At 49.0% G+C, this 15,931-nt stretch overlaps 1 protein-coding gene across 4 annotated transcripts in view; it reads right to left on the bottom strand.

Moving 5' to 3' along the window:
* Positions 1-381: 381 nt before the first annotated feature.
* The window catches only part of LOC115179279 (fibronectin), a 38,864-nt gene continuing 23,314 nt past the window's right edge, over positions 382-15,931 (bottom strand). For 2 of the 4 annotated variants that reach the window (XM_029740657.1, XM_029740656.1), the window contains exons 19-42: positions 15,618-15,881; positions 14,095-14,358; positions 13,725-13,811; positions 13,029-13,220; positions 11,563-11,844; positions 9,702-9,893; positions 9,416-9,505; positions 8,514-8,780; positions 7,741-8,022; positions 7,209-7,364; positions 6,889-7,005; positions 6,475-6,744; positions 6,208-6,395; positions 5,985-6,072; positions 5,706-5,885; positions 5,131-5,412; positions 4,688-4,777; positions 3,657-4,102; positions 3,160-3,298; positions 2,781-2,945; positions 2,432-2,557; positions 1,555-1,661; positions 1,329-1,430; positions 382-1,211 (exon numbers count right to left, since the gene is read on the bottom strand). In XM_029740657.1, coding sequence (XP_029596517.1) covers positions 1,122-1,211; positions 1,329-1,430; positions 1,555-1,661; positions 2,432-2,557; positions 2,781-2,945; positions 3,160-3,298; positions 3,657-4,102; positions 4,688-4,777; positions 5,131-5,412; positions 5,706-5,885; positions 5,985-6,072; positions 6,208-6,395; positions 6,475-6,744; positions 6,889-7,005; positions 7,209-7,364; positions 7,741-8,022; positions 8,514-8,780; positions 9,416-9,505; positions 9,702-9,893; positions 11,563-11,844; positions 13,029-13,220; positions 13,725-13,811; positions 14,095-14,358; positions 15,618-15,881 — 4,466 coding nt within the window. In that variant the 3' untranslated portion in view covers positions 382-1,121. The remainder of the gene's footprint in view (positions 1,212-1,328; positions 1,431-1,554; positions 1,662-2,431; positions 2,558-2,780; positions 2,946-3,159; positions 3,299-3,656; positions 4,103-4,687; positions 4,778-5,130; positions 5,413-5,705; positions 5,886-5,984; positions 6,073-6,207; positions 6,396-6,474; positions 6,745-6,888; positions 7,006-7,208; positions 7,365-7,740; positions 8,023-8,513; positions 8,781-9,415; positions 9,506-9,701; positions 9,894-11,562; positions 11,845-13,028; positions 13,221-13,724; positions 13,812-14,094; positions 14,359-15,617; positions 15,882-15,931) is intronic. The other 2 variants (XM_029740660.1, XM_029740659.1) reach the window with 1 other exon arrangement.

The raw sequence follows: 15,931 nt of genomic DNA on the forward strand, positions 1-15,931 counted from the left end.
TTGGAGACTTAGTAAATCGCTGCCAAAGGTGATTCTAACGTATATTGACTCAGGGGTGTGAATACTTATGTAAATTAGATATTTCTGTATTTAATTTTCAATAAATTAGCAAAAAAAAAGTTTTCACTTTGTCATTCTGGGGTATTTGTGTGTAGATTGGTGAGACATTATCTAATCCATGTTGAATTCAGGCTATAACATGTGGAATAAGTCCAGGTGTATCAATATATTCTGAAGGCACTGCAGGGATTTAGACGCAGCCCACGCAAAAAAAACTGATCTCTAGTTTATACTGACAGATTTTGATGGGAATTTATTTTATTATGTGACGCACTGGTGGGTCAATCTACGTATAAACAGTTATTCAAGAAACAAAGGCAATTCATGAGGTTCTTTTCAACTTTATCAAAACAAGGGAATCTCCATCAAACTTTGGCACCTTTTAGTACAAAAATAAAACCAGAACAAAGTAGACACCCCAGGTCTCACATTCACACAACAATGCTGTGATTAAAGGGATAAATAAAATGCATTAAAGAGTTTAAAAATTACAACAACTCGGTGTCAATCACACACACGCAGTGCTACCCCTGTCTACACAGAGGCTACAGAAAAAGAAAAATTATTTCAAACACTTGTCGACATGGCAACTACACCAACATTCTCTCAAAACAGTGCTTTTGATTTTAGACGGTTTTAGATTTTATAGAAGTAAAAAAAAAAAATGATTAGGACAAACAGTAATACTGGATAGGTAGTCTTGGAAATGTATAATTTGTAAAAGACAAGCACATCTGAACTGTTAACAAGCACACAAACACATACATTCAGGGACAGGGGAAGATTTTCATCTCTAAGGCACGAACACAAGGAATGTTCCTTTTTACCTCTTAAGTGTCTCAAAGGGAAATGACGAGAGACACAACATAACCATGACTGAGTGTGCAGGGGGTTCTCTTAAGACTAGGAAGGCATGGACCTACAGAATGTAGGTGTGTTAGATATGGTTAAGCTGATCAGTAAGGCACCAATGTGTTAGTTCAGGTCTGCCTCTGACTGGACAGGGCGACCTCTTCAAGGAGACTTGACAGACCATGGGTAAGGAAGAGGAGATTTATCTTTTACTCCAGGGGATTCTGGGGGATGTGTCCTTCTGCCAGTGCGTCTGCCAGTAGTTCAGGTCGAAGGCATTCGATGGGGCACTGGATGTTCTGCAGAAGGAGACAGACAGACAAGAGGTCAGTATGGGTCCATCCTCAGCATGGGGATTCCAAGTTCTAATCCAAAATGTTCTCAGTTGTCTTTTGAGAGCGTAGTCTATGACTCACCACTTTGCGTAGTGTGTTGGTGGGATCTCTGTATCGGACGGGCTGCAGCAGACTAGAGTCAACCTCAGCACCTGGTCTACGACAGTTCTCACAACGCCAGCCCTGAGAGGAGGACAAGCATTACGTTTACACACCTTGGTCATTCAGCAGGTGCTCTTGTCCAAGTTGCATTCAACTAAGGTAGGTAAGACAAGCACATAGCACAGCCATTGCCAGTAAAAGTGACCTGTTGTCCTCCGTAGCAGGTGCAGGTACAGATGGCTCCCAGGTATTCTTTCTGCCACTGGTTACCAATCTGGTACATCTTCCCATCGTCATAGCAGGTGGACTCATCTGTAAACACACACACAGGAGAGGGAATCACACACACAGGCAGACATGGAGGAGGTCACACAGGCTGACATTGATGAGGTCTCACAGGCTGACATTGATGAGGTCACACAGGCTGACATTGATGAGGTCTCGCAGGCAGACATTGATGAGGTCACACAGGCTGACATTGATGAGGTCACACAGGCTGACATTGATGAGGTCACGCAGGCAGACATTGATGAGGTCTCGCAGGCAGACATTGGTGAGGTCACACAGGCAGACATTGATGAGTTCACACAGGCAGACATTGATGAGGTCTCGCAGGCAGACATTGGTGAGGTCACACAGGCAGACATTGATGAGTTCACACAGGCAGACATTGATGAGGTCTCGCAGGCAGACATTGGTGAGGTTACACAGGCAGACATTGATGAGGTCACACAGGCAGGCAGACATTGATGAGGTCACACAGGCAGACATTGATGAGTTCACACAGGCAGACATTGATGAGGTCTCGCAGGCAGACATTGGTGAGGTTACACAGGCAGACATTGATGAGGTCACACAGGCAGGCAGACATTGATGAGGTCACACAGGCAGACATGGATGAGGTCACACAGGCAGACATGGATGAGGTCACACAGGCAGACATTGATGAGGTCACACAGGCTGACATTGGAACTGTACTGTGTTGTATTCTGACATGCTGCCAGAAAAGACAGAAGTTCTGGATTCTTCCTTTAATATCCAAACAAGGCGTGGGTGGTGACTGATGTTAAAGTGCTACTTACGTGGTTCACACTTGAACTCTCCCTTCCCGTTGCCCAGGCAGGTGCAGCTCATCATGGGGCCCTTCTCCTCCTGGCGCTCCCATTTCTCCCCGATACGGTAGTTGTTACCTCCATCATGACACCACTCTGTTGATGGACAGGAAGCGAGAGAGAGGGGGGAGATAGAAGGGGAGAAAGAGAGGACAAAAAAAAGGTCAGACCTGTTGCATAACATCCGACACTGTCTCCCAGCCCCTAGATCGGATTGGTGTAACCAATATGGCAACCATTCCACCCAGCCAATCAGGTGGCAAGGGATCAATAACATTTCTTAAATTGCATTGAATTGAAGAGGTAGTTAAATACTCACTAGAGGAGTCACATCGGAAGTGTCCACTGCCTAGTCCCAGACACCTGCACCACAGCTTGAAGCCCGTCTCAGACATGCGCTCCCACTCAGTCCCAACGTCATGGTAGGTGGCTGTGAAGGTGTCGTAGCACAAGTCCTTATCTGTGCCGGTGGAACCCTCTGTCACTACAGGAGGAAGAGAGGGGGTTCATTTCACCACAGAATCACAGGCTAAGCTGTGTAAGTAAACGCTTATCTATGAACTTTCTGAACTATATTTTCTGACCGTGGAACAGCATGACTCAAAACAACATCAGGATTCACTTATGCCATCTATTCTATAGGTTAGATTTCAGTACTGATCCTAGATCAGTTGTCATAGTTACAGCTGGTTCCTTACGGGTGTTGCCGGCGGTGACAATCTCCTCCAGGATCTTGTGTTTGAGCGCCCCCTTCAGGGCCTCTACGATAACGTTGTAGGAGGCTCCGCTTGTCAGGCCGATCAGAGTGGCACTGGTGGAGGTACCAGGCAGACGCATCTGAGACAGGAGGGAGAGAGAGGAGATGGAAGGAGAGAGAGGGAGAGAGATGGAAGAAGGGAGAGGGAGAGAGATGGAAGGAGAGAGGGAGAAAGATGGAAGGAGAGAGGGAGAAAGATGGAAGGAGAGAGGGAGAAAGATAGAAGGAGGGAGAGATGGGAGAGAGAGGAGATGGAAGGATAGAGAGATTGGGAGAGATGAATGGGAATGAGAGGTGTAGACCGTAATTATAAATAAGAATTTGTTCTTAACTGACTTGCCTAGTTAAATTAAGATTACATTTAAAAAGTGCCTCTTAGATGCGTCTTTATGCGAGTGTGTGTGTGTGTGTGTGTGTGTGCGCGCCGTGCCCTCTCACCTGGAACATCTTCTCGTTGGTGTGTGTCAGAGGGTTGCAGGACACCAGGTACTCTGAACTCTGCTTGTAAGGCTTCCAGGCGATGGTGGTCTGGGTCTGGGCCTCCTGAGGGATTCCTGTGTCCTTCTCTGGAAAACCAAAGGGAGAGCCACCAGGCACGTTCACGCTCACCACCGGCACCCTGCGCCCCTCCGCGTCCGGAAGGGGCACAAACACCAGGGGTGTCTGGCCGTTCCCATAGGGTGTCTGGCCGTTCCCATAGGGTGCCTGGGGGTTCTGGTTGTTGTACTCAGTGTACTCCACATTCTGGCCCTGGCCCCCCAGGGTGTCTAGGCCGTTGTTACCTACTACTGTTGGGACACGGCTCTCCTTTTCTTCAGGCACGTCCAGGTGGTCGTAGCCTCCGGGGCGGTTGGGGAGTGGCAGTGTAAGCAGGGATTCACGTTCTGGCCGGGAGAGAGGGGTTAGGAAGCAAGCGAGTTAGGGAGGGAGTAGGGAGTTAGAGGAGCTGCAGTAGCATAACGCCGGCAGCAGGGGGTGGCAGTAAGTCTGCATACTGGAGCCACTACTGTACTGCAAAAGCACTGCACTTGAGGTAGAAGTTGCCCCTAAGCACAGATCTAAGATCAGATTACCCTACCCCCGTTTTAGTTTTAACCATTAAGGGGAGTGGAAGAATATCTGACCCTGTATCAGTGGTTTGGGAAAATATCTACTCCAAAGCCTGCCACTTCCGTCAATACCTTTTGAATCGCTTGTTTATTCAAATGTATTCAAAGTGAGTGAGCAGTATTATTGTTTTAAAAGACACAGCTGTTTGTAACAGATGCTGGCACGACTACAAACCAAATCTAACATCTCGGTCTATGAGTTGCTAGGCTGTTCTTACAATATTCTACTGCAGCTAAGCACATATGCAGCTTCCCAAACCTTTCTTTGTAACATCACCATTCAGGTACAAAAAAATAATCTGGTTTTGGTCCATGTGCGTATGTAGACGTATGTGTAAAGCGTGTATGTGCTGTACTCACGAGTCCTGGCCGTGCCCACCAATGGGGTGCTTCTCTGGACATTCTGAAGAGCGATGATCTTGATGATGTACTCGGTGCCTGGTCTCAGACCTGAAAACATCCAACAACATCAAGCATCAAACTCTGCTGGAGGAAATCAGATGTTGATTTGAGTCGATTCAGGTGTTTTCCATAAACTGGACGGGTTGAGAGGCTTGAGCTTTCAGAGGGTGAAGAGGAAGGGGTGGAGTTTTAAGAGGACGAGGGTAACTTTTAAGAGGGCGAGGGTAACTTTAGAGAGAGAGAGAGAGAGAGAGAGAGAGAGAGAGAGAGAGAGAGAGAGAGAGAGAGAGAGAGAGAGAGAGAGAGAGAGAGAGAGAGAGAGAGAGAGAGAGAGAGAGAGAGAGAGAGAGAGAGAGAGAGAGAGAGAGAGAGAGAGAGAGAGAGAGGAGTTTGACGTTTACCAGAGATGGTGGCGTAGTTCTGGCCAGCGTGGGGCCGGGGGGTAAGCTCACGGGGCTGCGCCCTGCCTGCCTCCTCGTAGGTGATGTAATATCCTGTGATGCGCGTGGCGGGGGGTTCCCAGCTGAAGGAGATGGAGTTGGGGGTCAGGGAGGTGAACTGGAGGTTGGTGGGGGAATGCACCGCTGGTTTGGCTGTGGTGGCCGTGAGGGTGAAGGGGGCGCTGCGTGCATCACCGTTGATGGTGTAGATGTGGATAGTGTAGGAGGTGCCTGGCTCCAGACCTGAGGCACATCAAACACAACACACTGTCAGTCAGTCAGTAGTTTACTATAATGATGATAGTTTAGGTAAAAGTGAGGATGGATAATGTAGTTGACTGTAGATGGGGCGATAATAGGTAATGTAGTTCATTTATAGATGAGAGTGGTGAAAGCTGTGTGATGTAGTCTACTGTAGATGAGAGTGGTGATGGGTAATGTTGTTGACTGTAGATGAGAGTGGTGGTGGCTGGGTAATGTTGTTGACTGTAGATGAGAGTGGTGATAGCTGGGTAATGTAGTCTACTGTACAGTACCAGTGATGGTGTAGGTGCGCTGCTCTCCGGGGATTGTCTTCTTGATGGCGGGGCGGCTGCCGCCGAGGGGCTGAGCTTCGATGAGGTACCCAGTGATGGTCTCAACCTTAGCACGCCAGGTCAGCGTGATGGCTGAGTCCTTCACGTCAGAGATACGCACACGCCGAGGAGGACTGATGTCTGGGAGAGAGAGAGAAAGGGAGAGGGAGAAAGAGAGGGTGACTTTACAGTGAGTAAACCAGTGGCCAGTAGAGTTAAAACTCTGTGAAAGCTGCTTACTGTCCAGCGTGGTGACCTCTCCCTCTAGGGGTCGGCTGGTCACAGAGTTCTTCAGGGCGTAAACGTGCACTGTGTACATAGTGGCCACCTACACAGGAAACACATGTTGACAGATACATAAATACAGTGACAATACATGACCTGAATTTAGACTGTTTAGCAGACACCTTTATCTAGAACACAGTTATGACATACATTCAGAATACTGTAGTGTGTTATTTACCATGAGTCCTGGGACCACGGCGCGCGTGGTGTCTGGGGCGATGGTCATCTCCTTGGTGGGTCCGTTGTTGTTCTTGGGGTTGACAACCACGCGGTACCCAGACAGCCCGGAGCTGGGGGAGCGCCACGACACAGTGAAGGAGGTGTCACCAACCTCAGAGATGTCCAGATTGGTGGGAGCAGGGATAGCTGGGGGCAGGGATGGACATTAAGTATTTGTGTGTGTGTGTGCGCGTGTCTGTATGCGTGTGTGTCTGGTATCTCCTACCTGTGGCCTGTGTGCCCACCAGTGGGGTGCTGGGGGTGCGTCCGTGCAGAGCGATGACCTTAACAGTGTACTCTGTGCCGGGGCGGAGATTCCTCAGTACCACGGTATCGTCTGTCCCTCTGGGCGCCGGGCGCAGCTCTCTCTCACCCTCCTCAGGGCTGGAGTACAGCACGCTGTATGATGTCACCGTGCCGTCCGGACTGTCCCATGTGATCCTCAGGGAGGTGGAGTCCACCTCAGAGAAGGACAGGGCCTTGGGACGGTCCATTGCTGCAAGGGAGGGGGGAGGCCAGAAAGAAGGGAACATCAGAACAGCATTTGAACATTTCTTTCCTTTGTTATATTGACAGGTCAGGTTTTTAAACTCTTTTACAAACCGAATGCACGCATACACGCATGTACACACTCACGCACCTGTGATGGCGTTCTCTACCAGAGGTGTGGAAGGTTCTCCATCGGTTCCCAGAGCGGTCACACTCAGAACGTACTCCACCGTGGGCATCAAGCCAGTAAACGTAATCTCGGTCTGATCTAGATCCACGGCAACAGAAAGAGAGAGAGAGAGAAAGAGAGAGAGAGAGACAGAGAGAGATTGAGCACAGGAGTATAGTTGTAGAACAACAGAGGCTAAAGCTCCTTTCTATCTATGTCTCACAACACGGTCACAAAATTGCTGCCATACATATGATCACAGACGGGCAGAGGACAAGGGAGAGAGCAGGGGCCAGTCTTACCAGGGGCCACCACCTCAGAGAAAGAGGGGCCCTGTCCATTCTTGGGGACACTGGTGACCCTGTAGCCCTTGATGGGGCCCTGGGCTGCGGACCAGCGCACTGTGATGGTGTTGTCCTTCACATCTGTCACGTCCATGTTGGTGGGGCCCTCCACGTCTACGGAGAAAGGAAGAGGGAGGGAGGGGGGAGGGAGGGAGTGAACAAGGGAGATATGGGAGGAAGATACACATGAATCTAAAACTATTTTCTTCATCTGATCATTCCTCACTACTGGTAGATCAAGGCATAATTTCCAGATAACCAAATACATATGAAATCCGAAATTGTAATAATGGAGACTAGCTGGCGACACCAGATCAGAGCCTGTCCTGTCCCAGACATGAACATATATATAAATATGTAGTTGATCACGTGTAATTAATATGAGCATGACACTTAACCCAAACTGCTCCTGTAAGTCTCTCTGGATAAGAGTCTGCTAAATGACCAACATATTGATGTAATAAAGGTGTATTAAACCATCAGCCCGTACCAGTCTTGTGACTGATGTAGATGGGTGTGCTGGAGGCTGGGCTGTCCCCTCTCCCTGTCACAGCGTAGACGGTGATGGTGTAGTCTGTCCCTGGGTTCAGGTTAGAGATGGTGGCCTCGGACTGGGAGCCGGGGACAGTGAACTCCTTAGCAGGGCTTTCTCCACCTGTCTGTCCGTGGGTGATCCTGTAGTACCTCACGGTGACAGAGGGGGCGTCCCAGCGGATGGTGATGCTGGTGGGGCTGGTTGAGGTCACTTCCAGGTCGGTGGGGGCGTCAGAGACTAGTAGAGAGAGGAGATCAGGAAATAAGACTAGACAGATTAGGAAGAACAAAGAGAAGGGAGGATGAAGAGGAGGAGGGAGAGAGAGAGACAGAGAGAGCGAGACAGAAAGAGACAGAGAAAGAGAGAGACAGACAGACAAAGAGACAGACAGAGAGCGAGACAGACAGAGAGAGAGAGACAGAGAGCGAGACAGACAAAGACAGACAGACCGACAGAGAGCGAGACAGATAGACAGAGAGCGAGAGAGAAAGAGAGAGAGAGAGAGAGCGAGCGACAGACAGAGACTGAAAGTATAGAACGATAACAGATAAAGACAGAGACATGAGGCTGTATCACAACCGGCCGTGATCGGGAGTCTGATAGGGCGGCGCACAACTGACCCAGCATCGTCTGAGTGGGCCGTCATTGTAAATAAGAATTTGTTCTTAACTGACTTGCCTAGTTAAATAAAGGTTAATTAAAAAATGAAACCAGTCTATACTACTCACTAGTAGCCTGAGTGCCAGTGAGAGGCAGACTCTCCTGGTTCCCGCTGACAGCGTAGACCTCAACACTGTACTCTGTCTCGGGGGCCAAGCCAGTCAGGGTGAAGTGGCTCCTGGTCGGGGGCAGTCTCTCGTCCTTGGCCCTGCCTCCGCTGGTCATCTGGTAATGGATACGGTAGCCGGTGATCACGGCGCCGGGGGCCAGCCAGTGGATGGTGAAGGAGTTGGTCAGGACGTCAGCAAAGTCCAGGCCAGTGGGAGAGTCCAGGGCTACAGAGGAGAAGAGAGAGACACACAGCCATGATCTACATGATACACACGCTGTAGGCATACATGTCACTTACTACATCCTGTAGGCATACATATCCCTTACTACATCCTGTAGGCATATCACTAACTACATCCTGTAGGCATACATGTCACTAACTACATCCTGTAGGCATACATATCCCTTACTACATCCTGTAGGCATATCACTAACTACATCCTGTAGGCATACATATCACTAACTACATCCTGTAGGCATATCACTAACTACATCCTGTAGGCATACATGTCACTAACTACATCCTGTAGGCATATCACTAACTACATCCTGTATGCATACATATCACTAACTACATCCTGTAGGCATACATGTCACTAACTACATCCTGTAGGCATACATATCCCTTACTACATCCTGTAGGCATACATATCCCTTACTACATCCTGTAGGCATACATATCACTAACTACATCCTGTAGGCATACATATCACTAACTACATCCTGTAGGCATACATATCCCTTACTACATCCTGTAGGCATACATATCACTTACTATTTGTGCAAAAATACGTGTGCATTTGTCTCTCTTTTGAAGACATTTAGCCTGACAAACTGTCCTGTGTCTGTCCATACTCACTTGTTCTCTGAGTGCCAGTGACTGGTGTGCTCTCTCTCTCCTCGTAAACACACACCACGCTCACCCTGTACTCTGTGTTGGGCAGCAGGTCTGGAGGAGAGATGGACAGGAAAACACTAGTTAGTTACCTCATAGTTAGTCTCCAAAGCGACACCACAACACACTGCATGAACCAGTGAGGTGTATGACACAATACGGTAATAATACACAATGGTAATAATACTGTTCTATAATACTGTTCTATTTAGTTCAGGGGTAGGTCATAGGTCATGATGATGTCACTCACTCTGCAGCAGGAAGGTGTTGGTGGCTCCGCCCACGTTGAGCTCCTTGACGTCGTCGTCGTTGCTGCCGGGGTGGTAGCGGATGACGAAGCGTGTGATGTCACTGGGCGTGGGGACGTTGGGGACAGTCCAGCTGACCCTCATGTGATCGGGGCCCACCCCTCCGAAGTTCAGGTTGGTGGGGGCGGGGACGGCTGGGGTGGGAGAGGGGAGATAATTAGGATACTAACTAGGAAATTATGTGGTAACAATAGATACCTTTAACGAATTTAACTTGATTGCTTCTATTCCCAAAAAGACCAAAATTAAAGTATTTGATAATGATTTGTTCATTTATGACAATTCTACCATGTAATGACCAGGTTATTACCATCTGACCGTGTAATGACCAGGTTATTACCGTCTGACCGTCTAATGACCAGGTTATTACCGTCTGACCGTCTAATGACCAGGTTATTACCGTCTGACCGTGTAATGACCAGGTTATTACCATCTGACCGTCTAATGACCAGGTTATTACCGTCTGACCGTCTAATGACCAGGTTATTACCGTCTGACCGTGTAATGACCAGGTTATTACCGTCTGACCGTGTAATGACCAGGTTATTACCGTCTGACCGTGTAATGACCAGGTTATTCCCGTCTGACCGTGTAATGACCAGGTTATTCCCGTCTGACCGTGTAATGACCAGGTTATTCCCGTCTGACCGTGTAATGACCAGGTTATTCCCGTCTGACCGTGTAATGACCAGGTTATTCCCGTCTGACCGTGTAATGACCAGGTTATTCCCGTCTGACCGTGTAATGACCAGGTTATTCCCGTCTGACCGTGTAATGACCAGGTTATTCCCGTCTGACCGTGTAATGACCAGGTTATTCCCGTCTGACCGTGTAATGACCAGGTTATTCCCGTCTGACCGTGTAATGACCAGGTTATTCCCATCTGACCGTGTAATGACCAGGTTATTCCCATCTGACCGTGTAATGACCAGGTTATTCCCATCTGACCGTGTAATGACCAGGTTATTACCATCTGACCGTGTAATGACCAGGTTATTAATATCTGACCGTGTAATGACCAGGTTATTACCATCTGACCGTGTAATGACCAGGTTATTAATATCTGACCGTGTAATGACCAGGTTATTACCATCTGACCGTCTAATGACCAGGTTATTCCCATCTGACCGTGTAATGACCAGGTTATTACCATCTGACCGTGTAATGACCAGGTTATTACCGTCTGACCGTGTAATGACCAGGTTATTAATATCTGACCGTGTAATGACCAGGTTATTACCATCTGACCGTGTAATGACCAGGTTATTAATATCTGACCGTGTAATGACCAGGTTATTACCATCTGACCGTCTAATGACCAGGTTATTCCCATCTGACCGTCTAATGACCAGGTTATTCCCATCTGACCGTGTAATGACCAGGTTATTACCATCTGACCGTGTAATGACCAGGTATAGCAGACTAAAGTAAAGCATAACCAACAGGTATTTACAATGAGAAATAATATAAGTGCATGCCAAGGAGAGGGGAGCTCCACACAGTTACCTCCAGGCCTTCTGTGGCATGTCCAGATGGGACAAGTCAACCAGACAAGAGAGGACACACTAGAGAGCATGGCAGGTATGAAAGAAAAACCTGGACGCAATCAACAATGACATTACTACTATGATCAGAGCATATATCTACAGCATGAGTATGTAAGGTGAGTATGTAAGGTGAGTATGTAAGCTGAGTATGTAAGGTTTGTGAGGCAGTATGTTCAGTATTTAGCTTCTCTCATAGCCCCCCCACCCACCCTGTCTAACTACCCCCTCCCCTTGTAAAGTTGAAGGGTCAAATCACCAGTCTGGGTTTGTGTTCTGCGTGTGGCCGGCTCGCTCTCCCCTTCCTCCGTTATCGTAGTGACACTGATGTCATAATCCACCCCGGGCTCCAGCCCGCGCACCGTATAATGGCCTGTCGACGAGTCCACCGTATCCATGACGATGGGCAAACTCTCGCCCGACGCCATAACCGTTATCCGGTAACTGGTGATGGCGGTAACGTTTACCAGGGCGGTCCAGCGCAGGCCCACAGTGGTGTCGGTGACGTCGACAAAGTCGAGGTCGTTTAGCTTGGGCACGTCTGAAAGGTTTGAGTGCAGAGCGAGGCGCAGGCAGAATGAGACATACAGACATAGAAACCATAACAGACAGACAGAATCAAAGCAGATGAATGAACGTTCCCTGAGATGCAGAGCCATACACAGTGGGACAGACAGCACAGCACCCTGTAGCAGAACAACAGTAGCCATGCTGGTAAGAGTTATATTATCAGACACATACATGACGTCGACTAGATCGATGACAGGAAAGGATGATCATGGGTTGTCAGAGCAATGGTTTTTCAACAGGCATATTCACATGATATCCTCAATGAATTAAGAGCTCTACCTTCTCCATGCATATCTTACAAACAAACAGCCATGGAATATAATTACAGTTCAGCCAATGACCATGTTAGCCGGACAGTGTGCAATTGAGGCATCACAATGGACAAAAGACAAACATGTACTGCAATGGTAATTCAGAATAAACTGAGGATTTCTACTGAAATTAAGAGTGCTTTTAGGAATTATCCTTCAGTGAAAAGTGCTTTCAGCGTGATCAGCCGTGACAGTGCGTTTTGCTGGCAGGGAGATTCCGTACTTCAGAGAGAAGCCAGACTGGGAGGTTTATGGGAAGTTGGGCCTGTCCAGGTATACCACTTTTATGGAACGTGTACCGGAGTGTAAAGGGGGAATAAATCGGAGTTGGGAACGGTGAATATATGAAGGGGTGGCAGAAGTATCGAATCGTACTTCAACCTTTCCTGGCCACGGATTGAGAAGGAAAGCTATCCAATAAACTCACACACACACAGAGGTGCGCAACACACCATAGCGAACGCACACACATTCAAACACTCCCCTTAAAATCAATGTGTGTGTGTGTGTATCTGTGTGTTGAATCTTGGTGTGTGTTTGTGTTGAATCTGTGTCTGTGTTTATGTGTTGTATCTGTGTGTGTGTGTGTGTGTCTCTGTGTTGAATCTGTGTGTGTGTTTATGTGTTTAATCTTTGTCTGTGTTTATGTGTTGTATCTGTGTGTGTGTGTTTATGTGTCTTTCTATCTGTCAGAGCAACAGAACACCAGCTCCACAGCAAACAGACACTACCTGATTCAGAATCAGTCTAACCCTTCAACACAGCACAGCTCAACCTCAGCCCGTGCTCAGGTCCACTGATCTGAAATCAGCTGTGTGTAGCTGGGTGAGACAGCCAGTCCTACCTTGGGTGACAGTGGTGGACACAGGGACACTCTCCAGGTTTTCTTTGACAGTGTAGACAGAGACGTTGTACTCCACTCCTGGACTCAGGTTCTCCAGGATTAACTGGTTCTGAACCGGCTGGACCAACTCCTCCAGGGAGTTTCCTCGCTGCCCATTGGTCGGTGTGCATGTCACTCTGTAGCCTGTGATGTCTGTAATAATAACAACAATAATAATAACAATAATCATCCCAATAACAATAACAATAATAACAAGAATAATAATATAATTATAATTTGGTGGGTGCTTGTATTTCATATATGTACAAGTGCGAATTATACGCATGTGTGAATTGGAAATGTGTTTTTTGCATATCCCATCTCCCCTGAGACACCCTCAGAGAGTGGGGTCACGGCCAAGGTCTGTTGGGGGAGGGGGGACAGGATGGCAGAGGAGACAGGGAAGTGAGCAGTGGAGTTAACCAACCTAGATCTGCCAGGATTTCATGTAAGTACTTGTTACCATTCAAAAGAGAGAGGGAGACAGAGACAGAGAATCCTACAGAGAGAAGCCTTGTTCCTGCTGGCACAACGTTCTGAGGAAAGACAAGGTCCAGACAGAGTGATCCAGAGCCACAGTGAGCCGGTCCTGGTTCCTGGGCCTTGGGCAGTGTGTCTGTGGCGTGGGCTGTAGGAGGGAGCAGAGTCAATATTTACCTGGCGTGTTGGCGCCGCCCCACAGGACAGTCAGCTCACCCGTGTCCGCGTTGGACTGCGTACTGAGGTCAGTGGGGGGAGACAGTTCTGGAGGGGAAGAAACATCACATAAGTCTATATGTGGTAAAAGAAAACCCTGTGGCACATTTTCAAAAACGACAGACTACCTTACATGGTTTAAGTAAACTTACTGCAGAAACCTTAAAACAACCTCATTACTCCCTAACTGTACAAAATCAATATAGATGTGTTTTTTACCCCAAAATGGCCGCAGCAACAACACGTCTTCCTTGGAAAAGAGGTCTTCTGACCTCAATAAAATAAAATAAATCGTTGACCGGAGTCTCTCTCTTTTTTCTTGGTTACTTACGAGTGACAACGTTTTTGGTGATGGGGTTGCCGCGGTCGCGTCCGTTGATAATGGGCTGTACGCTGTAGGTGTACTCAGTCCCAGGGGTCAGGCCTGACACAAAGATACTTCCTGAGTCAGAGGTCACATCCCTGGGTGACTCTCCTCCCTGACTGGGCCTCACAGACAGCCTGAAGCTGAACCTGCTGACAGGGGTCCAGGAGATGATGATGGAGGTGTCTGTCACATCAGTGGTGAAGCGAGGGGCATTACCCATCTTGGGGGCTGAGGGTAGGAGTAAGAGGAGGAGGGGTGGAGAGAGCGCGAGAGAGGGGGAGTGAGAGAGAGAGCGAGAGAGAGAGGGGAGTGAGTGAGCAAGAGAGAGAGAGACAGAGAAAGAGACAGAGAAAGAGGGAAGGTGGAGAGAGAGAAAGAGGGAAGGTGGAGAGAGAGGGGGGGTGGAGCGAGAGAGAAAGAGAGAGAGAGAGAGTGGGGGGGTGTAGCGAGAGAGAAAGAGAGAGGGGGGGTGGAGCGAGAGAGAAAGAGAGAGAGAGGGGGGGTGGAGCGAGAGAGAAAGAGGGGGGGTGGAGGGAGAGAGAAAGAGAGAGAGAGGGGGGGGTGGAGAGAGAGAGAGAAAGAGGGGGGGTGGAGGGAGAAAGAAAGAGAGAGAGAGAGGGGGGGGGTGGAGAGAGAGAGAAAGAGGGGGGGGTGGAGCGAGAGAGAAAGAGAGAGAGGGGGGGTGGGAGCGAGAGAGAAAGGGGGGGTGGAGGGAGAGAGAGAGGGGGGGTGGAGCGAGAGAGAAAATGAGAGAGAGGGGGGGGTGGAGCGAGAGAGAAAGAGAGAGAGGGGGGGTGGAGTGAGAGAGAAAGAGGGGGGGTGGAGGGAGAGAGAAAGAGGGGGGGGTGGAGGGGAGAGAGAGAGAGGGGGGGTGGAGCGAGAGAGAAAGAGAGAGGGGGGTGGAGCGAGAGAGAAAGAGGGGGGGTGGAGGGAGAGAGAGAGAGAGGGGGGGTGGAGCGAGAGAGAAAGAGGGGGGGGAGGGAGAGAGAGAGAGAGGGCGGGGTGGAGCGAGAGAGAAAGAGAGAGAGAGGGGGTTTGAGGGAGAGGCAAGAGGGGGGTGGAGGATAGAAGAGAGAGGGCTGGTGGAGAGAGAGAGAAATAAGAGAGAAGGGGTGGATGGAAGCAGAAAGAAATAGAGAGAGGGGTGGAGGGAGAGAGAAAGAAAGAGAGAGAGGGGTGGAGGGAGAGAGAAAGAAAGAGAGAGAGGGGGTGGAGGGAGAGAGAAAGAAAGAGAGAGAGGGGTGGAGGGAGAGAGAAAGAAAGAGAGAGAGAGGGGGGGGGGTGGAGGAGAGAGAAAGAGAGAGAGGGGGGTGGAGGGAATATAACATCAGTTTCTTTCTTTTTTCTGCTTCATAATTCAAATAAACTCAAATCTGGAGTTGAATTGATCAATACCATTTAAACACCTTGCCACAAGCTCAGCAGAACAGAAGACTACAGTACTCAACAGAAGACTACAGTACTCAACAGAAGACTACAGTACTCACAGGTGGTGAAGATGCCACTGACTTCTTCACTCAACACGTTGTCCTGCTCAGAGTGCAGTTTGACGGTGTATTCTGTGTCGGGGCGAAGGCCTCGCAGAGGGAACTGGGTCTGACCGCCTGGGATTCTCTTCTGGGTGGGGCTGGATCCCTCCACGCTCAGGAACAGACGGTAACCGCTGACACTAGCCCTGGGAGCCTCCCAGACCACCATCACACTGTCCTCGCCGATGTCGCTGAAACGCAGGTTGGTGGGGGCGTCGGGCTCTGACAGGGTTAACACACGTAGGGTCACAACATGGGTAGAAAGTACAAAC

Source organism: Salmo trutta, chromosome 39, assembly GCF_901001165.1.
Source record: "Salmo trutta chromosome 39, fSalTru1.1, whole genome shotgun sequence".
Lineage (NCBI taxonomy): Eukaryota > Metazoa > Chordata > Actinopteri > Salmoniformes > Salmonidae > Salmo > Salmo trutta.